Source organism: Colobus angolensis, unplaced genomic scaffold (assembly GCF_000951035.1).
Source record: "Colobus angolensis palliatus isolate OR3802 unplaced genomic scaffold, Cang.pa_1.0 Scaffold420, whole genome shotgun sequence".
NCBI classification, from domain to species: domain Eukaryota; kingdom Metazoa; phylum Chordata; class Mammalia; order Primates; family Cercopithecidae; genus Colobus; species Colobus angolensis.
The window spans coordinates 672,447-686,726 of NW_012117600.1; the positions used below are offsets into that span (position 1 = coordinate 672,447).

Genomic DNA, 14,280 nt, shown 5'->3' on the forward strand with positions numbered 1-14,280 from the left:
GCAAGCTCCGCCTCCCGGGTTCCTGCCATTCTCCTGCCTCAGCCTCCCAAGTAGCTGGGACTACAGGCGCCCGCCACCGCGCCCGGCTAATTTTTGTATTTTTAGTAGAGACGGGGTTTCACCATGTTAGCCAGGATGGTCTCGATCTCCTGACCTTGTGATCCGCCCGCCTCAGCCTTCCAAAGTGCTGGGATTACAGGCGTGAGCCACCGTGCCTGGCCTTACTTTGGGATTTTTAAAAAATTTTTTGTAGTGACAGCCTCTCTCTGTTGCTTATGCTGGTCTCAAACTCTGGGCCTCAAGTGATGTTCTGGCCTCAGCCTCCTAAAGTGCTGGGTGTTGGTTTTTTGTTTTGTTTTTGAGACAGAGTTTTGCTCTGTCACCCAGACTGGAGTGCCGTGGCATGATCTTGGCTCTCTGCAAGCTCCGCCTCCCGGGCTCACGCCATTCTCCTGCCTTAGCCTCCCAAGTAACTGGGACTACAAGGCACCCGCCACCACGCCCAGCTAATTTTTTGTATTTTTAGTAGAGATGGGGTTTCACCGTGTTAGCCAGTATGGTCTCGATCTTCTGACCTCGTGATCTGCACGCCTCAGCCTCCCAAAGTGCTGGGATTACAGACGTGAGCCACTGCACCCAGCCCAGGTGTTGGGTTTTTTTTTTTTTTTTTTTTTTTGAGACAGTGTCTTAACCATGTTGCCCAGGCTGATCTGGAACTCCTGGACTCAAGCCATCCTCCTGCCTTGGCCTTCCAAAATGCTAGGTTTGCAGGCATGAGACACTGTGCCCAGTCTGTTTGAGATAGGATCTCGCCTTGTTAGCCAGGCTAGCATGCAGCGGTATGATCATAGCTCACTGCAACCTTGAACTCTTATACTCAAACAATCCTCCTACGACAGCCTCTTGAGTAGCTAAGACTATAGGTGCACACCACTATGCCCAACTAATTTTTTTTTCTTTTTTGTAGAGACTGGGTCTCGGCTGGGCGCGGTGGCCCATGCCTGTAATCCCAGCACTTTGGGAGGCGGGCGGATCATGAGGTCAGGAGGTTGATACCATCCTGGCTAACATGGTGAAACCCCATCTCTACTAAAAGTACAAAAAATTAGCTGGGCGTGGTGGTGCATGCCTGTAGTCCCAAATACTTGGGCGGCTGAGGCAGGAGAATCGCTTGAACCCAGGAGGCAGAGGTTGTAGTGAGCCGAGATCGCGCCACTGCACTCCAGCCTGGGCGACAGAGCGAGACTTTGTCTCAAAAAAAATAAAAAAATAAACAGAAACTGGGTCTCTCTGTGTTGCCCTGGTTGGTCTCAAATTCCTGGCTTCAAGTAGTCATCCTATGTCAGCCTCCCAAAGTGCTGGTATTACAGGCATGAACCTTGGCACCCAGCCTGACTTGTTTTTGTTTTGTTTTATTCTTAGTTGTCTGGTTTTTACGTATGTTATCTCCTTGTATGAGGACCTGCAGCCATGCCATATCCTGAAACGCTTGGCAACAGAAACTGACCTACATGGTCTTCACATTTGGTTGATAAAAATCAACTGGTGAAATCCCAAATACATCCCTCGTAAGTTAGAATTAGTTGGAGGAAAAGCTTCCAGTGGGCCCCACCAGGCTCCTCTTCTGCTGGCACTTGCTCCTCCTGGGCACAAGGCTCCCTGTGCTTGGCCATCTGCATTCTAAACCTGAGAAAGGTGCCCAGAACCCCTGGCAGCTGTGGACTCTACTCAGCACTCAATCAGTTGTCTGCGTTCAGGTAGAGAGATGCAAAGGAAGAGTGTTGTGGAAAGCCCTGGAAGAGTCTGGTTTTGACTGGTGTCTCTGTCCTCTCACTTAGGTCGCTGAGATTACAGGTGTTGTGGAAACCGCCAAAGTTTACCAGCTAGGTGGCACCAGAACAAACAAAGGACTGCAGCTACGGTAGGAGGCACTTCTGGGGCAGTTTCTGCTTCCACTTCAAACAGGCACTGGCTTTGGGGGCTGCTATTCTCTGTGTGTGATGTTCCTTGTTACCATGAATGCTATTTATGCAGTCTCCACAAGGTACACTTGGAAGGAGATTTGTATTCCATCTTTGTCTATAGGGAAGGTAGGATATTCTCTCCTCTGGGGGAACCAAATATATGAAGTGGTAGGGCACAGAGAAAGGAAATGTCGGGTTGTAAGAGACCCTCCCGGAGCCTCGCTGGCATTTCCTTGGCAAGCATGGCCAAGAGGCTTGCCTCTGGTTCTGGCTCTGTCTCATAACCTCATGTGTGACAAGAAAGATCATTTTTATGGACTTCATTTCCTCTTCAATAAAATGAAAGTGTCATTCACTCAGCAAATATTTACCACATGTACAGTATGCCAGGCACTGTTCTAGGTGCCATCATAGTGCACTGCTGCTTGGAACTCCTGGGCTCAGGTGATCCTCCCACCCACCTCAGTCTCCTGAGGAGTTGCGACCACAGGCATGTACCCCTGTCCCAGGCTCTGTTGCATATTGTTGATGCTGACTGTAATGGATTTTAATGTAAACTGACTTGAAGCTCTGACCAAGCCCATTTGGTTTCCAGTGCTAGCTTTGGGATCTCAATCTTGGCTGCCCATTAAAACAGCCTGGGATGATTTTATAGGGTAGCTAGGATTGAGAACCGCTCCAACAGGTATATATAAGTACTACATAGTCTGGTAAAGTTGCTTTACTTGTACTACAGTCAACATGCACATTTCTTGGAGATGCTGTCTCTCTTTTATGTAGGCATGGCAATGACCAACGCGTATTCCGTTTAGAGTTTGTCTCAAACCAAGAATTCACCGAAAGTGAGTTTATGAAGTGGAAAGAAGCGGTACGTGGCTAGAGATTACCTAGCAGTTGTTCGTGCATGTTGAGAAAAATACCTTTCCAAAATCCCTACTCATAACCTTGTATCGTGTTTTTGATCCAGATGTTCTCTGCTGGTATGCAGTTGCCCACTCTAGATGAAATCAATAAAAAGGAATTATCTATTAAGGAAGCTCTTAATTATAAATTCAATGATCAGGACATTGAAGAGGTAAGAAACCTGATGCCCCAGAGCCTGGCAGTTCATCAAGAACCAGTGTTGAGAGAAGAACATGATTCTCTTTTATTTCCCTATATCTTGACATTTTTAGCTATGCATGAAAATGAGGGAATACTAATATTACTACCTTATTATTTATTGTTCATCAAGCTTTTTTCTATACGTTCTCATGTGCGGATGAGGCTAACATAGACTGAAGTGTATTCAGAGTTTAGATGAGACAACAAATGAGGCTACATACGCTAAAGTGTGTTTAGGGTTCCAAGATCTGTGTTCTGCTAGGCTTGATCCTTCAAGAGTTTTCCTTCTCTAAAACATCTTGGTAAAATTATTTGATCTCTGTTCTCTTGGACAGTGGCTAGCCTTACACTACCAGGCCCTTGGGCTGCTGTTTCTTGGTGCATGTTCCTTCAGACTGTCCCAGAAGAATCTCCGTGACCCGGGAAGCAGCATAGTATCCCTTGGAATGAACCCGCTCTGTCTCTCTCTGGGGCATGGCACTGCCATAGGAAGAGCAGCCCCCTTGTAACTAGCTGTTTGCATCCAAAATGGGCTCACTTAGCCTGTCTGCAAAAATAGCTTAGGAATACCTCACTGCTGGTATCTCCTCTCTGGTACAGATTGTAAAAGAGAAAGAAAGGTTCAGAAAAGCTCCACCCAACTACGCTATGAAGAAGACTCAGCTACTGAAGGAAAAGGTGAGGAGTTGTACTCGAGCCTCTTTCCTCATCCTGTAAGGAGATGTAGAAATCAAACTTGTTCATCCTCTGCCAAGTTAGTGGTGGCAGGATTGGGAGAAAATTCTGGGCTCGATTATAAGCAACACAGTGTGTTCTTGGCGCCTGGGCAACGTTCCTTGGCCATTTTCCATACCCTAAATTCAAACTGATCTTCTGCATGCCAGTCTTCTTACTTTCTAGTCACTTCAGCTTCCTGTGTAATAAAATAGACCCTGGGTGGTATTCAGCATTGAGTCTGAACAGACAGATGACACTGTCACGGCCACCTGTGGCTGGTGATTTTCCATTCTTCACACCGGGTTGGGGTGGGCCTTGTTATGGTGGTTTAGCCACCCTATGAGACCTGGCGTTCTACTGCCACCAGGGACCCACAGCCAGGTAGCTATATGGGAAGGTGTTCCCCACTGTACTGTGCACTACTGTAATATAAATTATATCTTATATTTGTAAAGTACTTCTGCAGTTTTCTTCCATATCTCCTGTCCTTTGCTCACCACATGAGATATCTTTGCCTGTGCCGGAAGTAAGGGGATACTTGATATAGAGTCAGTTGTATGTAGCTAAGAACTCACACATCTCTCTGTGTGTAGGCCATGGCTGAGGATCTGGGGGATCAGGACAAGGCCAAACAAATCCAAGATCAGCTGAATGAGCTGGAGGAACGGGCAGAGGCCCTGGACCGCCAGCGGACCAAGAACATATCCGCTATCAGGTATGTTGTGAAGCCTATTTTTGGCCCACAGACCTTGGCCAAAATTATCAGGCAAGCCTGTGGCCTGTACACTTTGTGCTGCACTGACCCCATAGATATCTGGGTTCAGGGCTCAGTGGTCCCCTCCCTCCCTCGTTTCACAGCCATTGACTCATTCCCTCTTACTCACCCCACAGTTACATCAACCAACGGAACCGGGAATGGAACATTGTAGAGTCTGAGAAGGCCCTTGTGGTAAGAAAACTTTATCTGAATCACTAAAACAAAGTTAATTAATAAACCATGACATCTTTTCTACATCTTGCCCAAGTTTATTTTTTAATTATTGAAATAACATGTGCACTTAACATATACACACACACTCTGTATGTCCACATACATCGATGTGGTTTATTCATAATGAAAAGCAGCAGTCTTCTCCCCTGTCCTGCCTTTTCCCACCCTTAGATTCCACTCCACAGGTATTTGTTTTTTCTCAATTTCTGTTTCTTGGTTGTTGCCCCCATATCTACTCTGGTATTCTTGAAGGGAAAGGATAATATGCCAGGCGCGGTGGCTCACACCTGTAACCTCAGCACTTTGGGAGGCCGAGGTGGGTGGATCACCTGAGGTCAGGAGTTTGAGACCAGCCTGGCCAACATGACGAAACCCTATCTCTACTAAAAATATAAAAATGAGCTGGACGTGGTGGTGCACACCTGTAACCCGAGCTACTTGGGAGGCTGAGGCACGAGAATTGCTTGAACCTGGGAGGCAGAGGTTGCTGTGAGCTGGTATCAGGCCACTCCTCTTTAGCCTAGGCAACAGAGCGAGAATCCATCTAAAAAATGAAAAAAAATTAGCTGGGCATGGTGGCTCATGCCTGTAATCCTAGCACTTTGGGAGGCTGAGGTGGGTGGATCACCTGAGGTCAGGAGTTTACCAGCCTAGGCAACATGGTGGAACCCTGTCTCTACTAAAAATACAAAAAGTAGCTGGGCGTGATGACTTGCACCTGTAGTCCCAGCTGCTGGAGAGGCTGAGGCAGGAGAACCACTCGAACCTGAGTGGCAGCGGTTGCAGTGAGCTGAGATTGCGCCACTGCACCTCAGCCTAGGCGACAGAGCGAGACTCCATCTCACACAAAATTTTTTAAAAAAGGAAAAGGATGATCGCTTTTTTTTTTTCTTTTCAGTCCCTTGCAAAGACTTACTTGCCTGTGAGCTTATGGTGAAAGGGTAGGGGCATAGAGATACAGTTCTGTGGTGCATGCTCTCTGTTTCAGGCTGAAAGTCACAACATGAAAAACCAACAGATGGATCCGTTTACCCGGCGCCAGTGCAAGCCTACCATCGTTTCTAATGTGAGTGCCGAAAGAGGACATTTTAGTCAGGACCTAGATTCTAGGACATAAAATGAATTCCATTAGGAAATTAATAACGAAGTTAAAAATAATGTTTTCTTAGCTGGGATTTGCTTGTCTGAAGCTCTTGGGTCTGGATACTTCCTTTTTTATCTTGCTATCGGGCATATAGGCAGTGAAAACGTGGCATGGATTTACAAAAACCTAGTGGCTGATCCTGCTGTATCAGGGTGGGTTTACAGTGCAGCAGACATTAGTAATGTGGTCCTTAGCTAGGGCCTGGCTGGGCTGGGCTTGGCTTTCAAGCTTTTAATTGCCTTTTTTTTTTTTTTTGCTGCTTTGAGGAAAACCCCACTAGCTGCTGATGGGCCCGCTGTGGTGCTTGTGATGTTAGTTTGGTAGGTGGGAAAGAATCTGGCAGTAGGACTCTGTGAGTGTCAAACAATCTCTAAAATAACTGATTTTCTCTCCCAGTCCAGAGACCCAGCTGTTCAAGCTGCCATCTTGGCCCAGCTGAATGCAAAATACGGTTCTGGAGTGTTACCAGATGCTCCAAAGGAAATGAGCAAGGCAAGTGCGGTACCGCCCTGCTGCCTGCTGAGTGAGGCTGCTAGCTGAGACACCAAACAAGCACCTTGTCTAGTCTGGGCTTGATTTTTCCACCTGGAGGAACAGGGAGTCCCTCTTGGAGTCCCTTCCCCATCCCAGTTATTTGCAAATAAAATCAACAGACAACCTTAGTTCCAAACCTAACACCACTACTTACCTAGGGCCTTGACTGTGTCCTTCGGCAGCTGGCTTCTAGCCTTCAGCATCCCCCTTTTTCTCCTGTGTAAAATGAGGGTACTACTATACACCCTGCCAACTTCACAGGAGGAGAGATGATAACATACAAAGATCAGATATTGTAAAAGTGAAAGCTCATTGAAAATGGCACATTTAAAAGCAGTTTTCTGACTGGATGCAGTGGCTCATGCCTGTCATCCCAGCACTTTGGGAGGCGGAGGTGGGCGAATCACCTGAGGTCAGGAGTTTGAGACCAGCCCGGCCAACATGGTGAAACCCCGTCTCTACTAAAAATAGAAAAAAATTAGTGTGGTGGCGGGTTCCTATAATCCCAGCTACTGAGGAGGCTGAGGCAGGAGAATCGCATGAACCTGGGAGGGAGAGGTTGCAGTGATCTAAGATCGCTCCATTGTACTCCAGCCTGGATGACAAGAGCGAGACGCCCATCTCAAAAAAAAAAAGCAGTTATCCGTCCAAGTTAAGTCTTTTCCTCTTTTCCTGCTGGAGTCTAACCGGTCTCAGGACTTCTGAAATCTTAGGTCAGGAGGTGACCCGTTGTCTTAAGCCCACCCTTTCTACCTTCATACCACAGACATGAGACTGCACTCTTCTCTGTGCTTTTAGCCTTCAGGAGAGAAAGCTCTTTGTCCGTGGCCTCCCTCTGAGAGAAGGAATCAGAAAGACGCCTTAATAGGAAAATCTAATGAACTCAAATAAGAGCTTTTTACCGTTAGTGGCTGCTGCTGCTTGAAATCCACTTGCATTTATGCTCTTACCATTCGTTTTCCTCTTCACATTCCAGGGTCAAGGCAAAGATAAAGATTTGAATTCTAAGTCAGCCAGTGACCTCTCAGAAGATCTGTTCAAAGTACACGATTTTGATGTGAAGATTGACTTACAAGTTCCCAGCTCAGGTATGTGAGGGTGGGGCAGGTGGTGAGGGCTGAGGACCAGATGGATCCATGGTTCTCTGGGGCAACAAGGAAGCCCACTTTAAGGGAAGAAAGGGGAATGTTGGCTCATCAGCATCCACAGGCCAGGCCAAGACAGGCTGCGGGTATGGTGAGAGGGAACAGGGCCACGGTCAGGAGGCTGCCTCAGGAGTGCAGCACAGGACTAAGAGGACTTTGTGGGACCTCAGCTGCCAACTTGCCCTTCTTTCCCACAGAGTCAAAGGCTTTAGCCATCACCTCCAAGGCTCCGCCAGCCAAGGATGGGGCTCCAAGGAGATCTCTGAACTTGGAAGACTACAAAAAACGACGAGGGCTAATTTGAGCACACCCAGCCTGCTGCTTCTGACCCCGCATGCCCCATCGCAGCGTCCCACCTTGCCTCCTTTCCTTTGATTTAGCCTCTTTGGGCTGGAGCAGCTGTCGAACTGGGAAGAGACTCAAAACTGCCAGTCATCTGTAATATAAACCATTTGCTGTATAGACCTCCCTTGTCTGCACACCATCTCCCGCCAGCCTCCCTTCCCCCAGGGCCCCACCCAGTGTGGGCCTGGGCTCTCTCGGGCTTTATCCATGTCTTTAGATTTGTGTTTGCCTTTTGTTTTTTTAACCGCGCAGTTCATTTGGCCACTCTGCACGCATTCAGTATTACCATGGAGCTGGGAATCTTGCTGGAGCCCCTGGGGCAATAGCAGCAGCACTGGGCGGTCTTCTCTCCAGACTGCCTTGGCCCACTCATTGAACATTCGGCCCCCACCTTGTGGAGGGAGCGGGGATTGGGCACCTGCGGTCCTCCCTCTCTTCATCTTTCTCTTCTGCCCTTCTTTTTGGAAGAAGGGGTTTCAAAACCAGTTTAGTTTCCAAAAAGTGTACATTTGTGGGGGGGGGTCTAATTTGAGAGCGAGAGTGTGTATGTGTGTGTGTGTAAGTGTGTGGATTTTTTTATCATTTTTTTAAAATGCAGTACTCTTTGTATCAGTCTGTCATGGGTCTATAGCTGTTTCAGATTTTTTTTGAGCTGTACTTGAGCATCTGAAACTGCAAGAAAGAAACTCATTAAATGTGATTCTTCTTACTAAACAGGCCTGACTGCTGTAGCTGTGTAACTTCCCCATCCCCACCAACTCTTCCCCATCCCTTCCCAACTTTGGAGAAAACTCCCCAGTTTAGCCCCCTGACCTGCAGGCTGTGTCCTGGCAGGTGCGGGAGGGAAGCCCATGGCCGGGTACCAGGGAGGGCAGTGAATGTCTTGCTCATCCCATGGGTACAGCCCGCAGCTTCTTGGCTGAACATAGAACTTCTTTTTCTCACCCAGTATACCAGCCTCTTCCTAGTGATTCTGTTTTGCTGTTTTGGCAAGAATTACATTTTGTTTTGTTTTTAAGAGAAATTTCTGAATATGAATGTGGAGAGCAAACACAAAAAGATTAGGTTACGCCGGGCGTGGTGGCTCATGCCTGTAATCCCAGCACTTTGGGAGGCCGAGGCGGGTGGATCACCTGAGGTCAGGAGTTCAAGACCAGTCTGACCAACATGGTGAAACCTCCATCTCTACTAAAACTTCAAAACTTAGCCGGGCATGGTGGTGTGCGCCTGTAATCCCAGCTACTTGGGGGGCTGAGACAGGAGAATCCCTTGAGCCTGGGAGGCGGAGGTTGTGGTGAGCCGAGATGGCGCCACTGCACTCCAGTCTGGGTGACAGAGTGAGACTCCATCTCAAAAAGATTTAGGTTGCAAATGTTTCAAGCATGTGCAGTTTTGTGTGTGTGTATACATATATATGGTCAGCATATATATTGTCGTGCAGCTAGGGCGAAGCCAGCAGAGGTGTGTGTATGTCTTTATGAAATGTTTGAAAAGAGATAAGCTGACTGCTTGATAATCATTCTCAGGTGTAAAGCTCCAAGTGTAAATAAAAGTGGCATTTAACAAATCTTTCAGAACAAAGTACAGCTGACTATATATACCAAGAACTAAGCTAAAGGAACAGCTGAGAGCTCCTGATCTCCACAAGAGAGGAATCTAAAAGCTCTGCTTTGTGCTTCTTCACCCTGCTTTTGTACAAGGAAGGGGGATGATGGGAAATCATGGACTTGTAAGTTGTATTTAAACATAAAAATGAACTTGGTAACTTCTGGGTTTAGTAGAGCCTCAGTGTCGCTTTAACTTAGTTTACATTTTTTTTTTTAAAGCAGCAATGGATGGTTTTAAAGGAGTATTATGACTGTAAAATTGCTAAATATGACTGTAACACAGCTATGTGGTAGCTGTGACACAGTTCAGTTGGGCAAAGGAGTGGTGATGGACTCGTTAAAATCATATATACTTGAATAGTCCATTGACCGCAACTCTTTATAGACCATTGTGTAAATGTGGAATCACAGACTGTTAACATTGCCTGGACTTCAGCAGAGTCCTGGAGCTGCTGGGACCTCTCCTATCATGATGAACTTGGACTTTTTTTGATTTCTGGTTTTAAAAGACATAAAATTATAGAATCCAGATAATTCGCTGGAGTCATTTTGATCCACCATGTAGATCTGTATTTAGTATCATTTGGATTTGGAAAGTGTTGATTACATTATGGCTGTGTAATAAAATTTTTATTAAAACTGCATCACACTGTAGCCACTTTGCCACCACCTCCCCACACACAGCTGCTGAAACCCCCATGAGATGCCAGTGCACACAGCAGGGAGAAAAGCCAGCCAAAGAAGACCGAAGGGTAACTCCAGCCGAGTAGCCTCGGTAGCAATTGGGATCAAGACTAAGGACTTGTCTCCAGTCTCAGCTGAGGCAGGGCCTCTGAACCAAGGTCTTGGCCAGGCATTAAGACGTTGGCTTTGTCCTACCAGCTAGGATTTCTTGGTGGTTCACACTATATCTTGTGCTGGGGCATTGCCTCAGTGGGCCCCTCCTCCCTCCACAGTGTGGTTTCATTGTTGAAGGGTGCACACCCAAGGCTGTTTTGATGCATTTTTTCAGTTCCTTCCAAGAAGCAAAAAGGCCAGTGTCCATCTGCCTAGTTCCTGATGTTTATAGATCTGTCTGTCTGTCTTGCTTCTGGCAGGTGTGGGGAAAGTCTACTGCCTGCCACTTCCCTTCAAAAAGAATGGTTTTGCTTCTGTGAAGTCCTGACTTGTCACTCAAACTGTACAAATATTGTAAATAAACGTTATGCCATTTTAACAAAGGGATCAGATTTAGTCTAAGGATTGCATCCTGAGTGGCAACTCTTAAAGCCATGTTTTGAAAGTCCAAGAGAGCCTCTCTTGCTCCTTTTCCCTCTTCTCTTAGCCCTGTGCCCACAAAAGTGAGTGGTCATTGTCGCCTCTTTAGCAGCCTGGTTCCCCCGAAGCCTCTCTGGTAGGGTAGTTGCCTAGACCCAAGGAAACCTCCAGTTGTCCTGGTTTACATCCTGTCTTGGTAAGAGACCAATAAGCTTTAACAGAGCTAAGAAGACCCCTGATGTATTACCTAACCCTAGTGAGAATCTGGGCCTTTAAACTTTTTTTTTTTTTTGGCCAGGGTCTCTGCTGTCCAGGCTAGAGTGCAGTGGTGCAATCACAGTTCACTGCACCCTCAAACTCCCGGGGTCAAGTGATCCTCCCACCTCACCATTCCAAGTAGCTGGGACTACAGTCATGCGCCATCACACCCAGCTAATTTTTAAATTTTCTGTTGAGACAGAATATTGCTATGTTGCCCAGGCTGGTCTTGAACTCCTGGCCTTGAGTGATCCTCCCGCCTCGGCCTCCCAAAATGCTGGGATTGCAGGCATGAGCCACTGTGCCCACTCCTTTCAACTTTAAATTGGCCTAGGCACAGTTTCTTTGCTCTCCTTTCTTTTGGCTGTCATGAGTATGAAGGGGGTGCCCAGGGGCTGTGAGTGTAGCTATGGAGGAAACACTGATCGTCCTTCATCCCCCCCGCCCCCCACCCCCGTACTGGGGAGGTCTATAGGCCTCCCCACCCCCAGTGCCTGAGGGTGTGTCTCCAACCTCTCTCTCAACACATTTTAGCTAGGAAGCAAGAAGATCCTGGATCCTCTACATCTACATCCTTTAAGAAGGCAAGAGATGACAATCACCGTGGTAAGAGCCACGTCCAAGACCGCTTCTGGTGGTGGAGAGGTTGCTGACCCTGCAAGAGCGTCCAATGAGGTTTTCTCCAACTCCCTGGCACTCCCACTACCTAACTGTTGGGAGCAGTGGCACTAGAGAGCAGGGGTTCTGGGCAGACGACAACATAGCTTATCTTCCAGGCTTTGGGTGCTCTGGGGCAGCCACTTGCTACCTATCTCTGAGAAGCAAGAAGGACCACCCGGAGTGCAAGTGGAGAGAAGAAGGGTGCTGGGTTGGTCAACTTCATCTCCCTGGCCACGTTTTTCCAGAAGGGAGTCTCTTCCTTGAGTAACTGTAGGTGGCTGTGATCCAGCAGCCTTAGGAAACCATCAACTCCCAGCTCAGATTTTTTTTTTTTTTTTTTTTTTTGAGACGAAATCTCGCTCTGTCGCCCAGGCTGGAGTGCAGTGGCCGGATCTCAGCTCACTGCAAGCTCCGCCTCCTGGGTTTACGCCATCCTCCTGCCTCAGCCTCCTGAGTAGCTGGGACTACAGGCGCCCGCCACCTCACCCGGCTAGTTTTTTGTATTTTTTTAGTAGAGACGGGGTTTCACCAGGTTAGCCAGGATGGTCTCGATCTCCTGACCTCGTGATCCGCCCGCCTCGGCCTCCCAAAGTGCTGGGATTACAGGCTTGAGCCACTGCGCCCGGCCTAACTCAGATTTTTTTTCACGATTTCCCTAAGTGGGGACTGTTGAGCTCCCTTGGCAAGGAGGGTGTTAAGGAGCTGGAGGGAATGGCAGTGCTAAGACAGGGCCCCTGCCTTCTGTAAGGTTCCACAGGCCAGCCCCAGGAGACATGGAGATACGGCTTTTGGGCACTGGAGCATAGATAGGCATGTCTAGGGCTTCCAGACCATGCTCAGGATCCAAGGGAGGGCCAAGAGCCAAAAGGCACCCAGGCTCGGGACAGGGTTCAGATTCCCATTCTGCCACTTGCTATTACCTAGGGCTGAGCTACTTAACGCCTTTGAGCCACAAGTTTTCCACCTTTCAAAAAACAACCTGTCAGGATCATGTTGAACATTAAATGTTCCTTTCCCCAGTAGGGGTTCAATAAATGCTGGTGTTAATGAGAGTGAAGCCGCTGGACCCGGGAGGAGAGGAATAGCCCTCGGAGTGGGCTGATGGAGGGTGGAAGCACTGGGCAGTGGGCAGGACCCAGAGACTCCACTTGCGGTGGGGGTGGGGGGAAAGAAACCCTGACTCCAGATGGAGGTTCCCACTGGGAGGCTCTGGGCTGGCCTAGGGATGCAGCCAGAGAAAGTGTGCTGCCTCTGGGCCAGGCCCTTGTTGCTGTCATTCCCCACAAGCCAACGCACACCACCTTTACTGACCAGGTTTCTGAAGGCATTGGAGGCTTGCCACTGCGCCACCCTCCATCTGGCCCCAACTGAGGCCTGACCTACCCACCACCCCCAAGAGTAGTGAAAACTCAAAATAGTATCAATAGTACCAAACCAGAAGATAAGTGTAAAGAAGCACAACAAAGCTCTGACCCTTCCCATGATGATTTCCTCCATACGTCTTCAAAAGACAGATACTTTTGGGCCCTGTGTGATGGCTCCTGCCTGTAATCCCAGCAGTCTGCAAGGCCGAGGAGGGAGGATCGCTTGGGCCCAGGAGTTCGAGACCAACCAGGTCAACATAGTGAGACTCCATTTCTTTCTTTTATTTCTTCTGAGTTTTAAGATGGAGCCTCACTCTATCACCCAGGCTGGAGTGCAGTGGCATGATCTCAGCTCACTGCAACCTCTGCCTCCCGGGTTCAAGCAATTCTCCTGCCTCAGCCTCCCAAGTAGCTGGGATTACATGCATGTGCCACCATGCCCAGCTAATTTTTGTATTTTTAGTAGAGACGGGGTTTCACCGTGTTCGCCAGGATGGTCTGGAATTCCTGACCTTGTGATCCTCCCGCCTCGGCCTCCCAAAGTGCTGGGCTTACAGGCGTGAGCCACCACGCCCGCCCGCTTTCTTTCTTTCTTTTTTTTTTTTTTTTTAAAGATCGAATACTTTCGATTTCTTTTTCTCATTTAGCCATGGAGGGCCCTGCTTTGCTAAGCGCATACGATGCAGCACACCCCTTCACCTGGCAAGCCCGGAAGGCGCAGGTTGACTCCTTCCATTTTGCCAGAGTAGCCCTTCGGCGCTCCCCGCGCGGTGTCCCCGCCACCCCCCTCACCGGCCTGGGGGCCACCCGTGTCTGCGCCAACGGTCCCCGCATCCCTCGCCCAGTACGCCTCCGGCGCCGTTAGCGCCCACGCGACAAGGGAGGAGGTGCGCAGCTGCCGCGTTCCAGGGTGCTCTGCCTCCGTTCCCCACTCCGGGCCGGCAGCCTCCTAGCCAGGATCCCAGTGGCCCAGGCAGGGCCTGCACGAGTCTCCAGCCGCAGATCCCCCGGGGCGCGTGCCTTGGGAGTTGCCAAATGGACCCCGGCTCGCACGCGGCCCACCCGGAGATGCATGGGCACCAGGGTCCCAGATCCCGGGCTACTGCATGCTCTGTGGACTCAGTCCCCACGCACACCCAAAGTCTGGATGTCACGCCCGCAGGCGCAGAGCCCACAGATGGAACTAGGAG

At 48.9% G+C, this 14,280-nt stretch overlaps 1 protein-coding gene across 1 annotated transcript in view; it reads left to right on the top strand.

Moving 5' to 3' along the window:
- Window positions 1-10,771, top strand: part of RTF1 (Rtf1, Paf1/RNA polymerase II complex component, homolog (S. cerevisiae)) — a 50,266-nt gene extending 39,495 nt beyond the window's left edge. Inside the window, exons 8-17 of the mRNA XM_011956668.1 lie at window positions 1,839-1,921; window positions 2,745-2,832; window positions 2,932-3,039; window positions 3,669-3,746; window positions 4,379-4,500; window positions 4,677-4,734; window positions 5,765-5,842; window positions 6,317-6,412; window positions 7,431-7,542; window positions 7,797-10,771. Coding sequence (XP_011812058.1) covers window positions 1,839-1,921; window positions 2,745-2,832; window positions 2,932-3,039; window positions 3,669-3,746; window positions 4,379-4,500; window positions 4,677-4,734; window positions 5,765-5,842; window positions 6,317-6,412; window positions 7,431-7,542; window positions 7,797-7,903 — 930 coding nt within the window. The 3' untranslated portion in view covers window positions 7,904-10,771. The remainder of the gene's footprint in view (window positions 1-1,838; window positions 1,922-2,744; window positions 2,833-2,931; window positions 3,040-3,668; window positions 3,747-4,378; window positions 4,501-4,676; window positions 4,735-5,764; window positions 5,843-6,316; window positions 6,413-7,430; window positions 7,543-7,796) is intronic.
- Window positions 10,772-14,280: the final 3,509 nt, after the last annotated feature.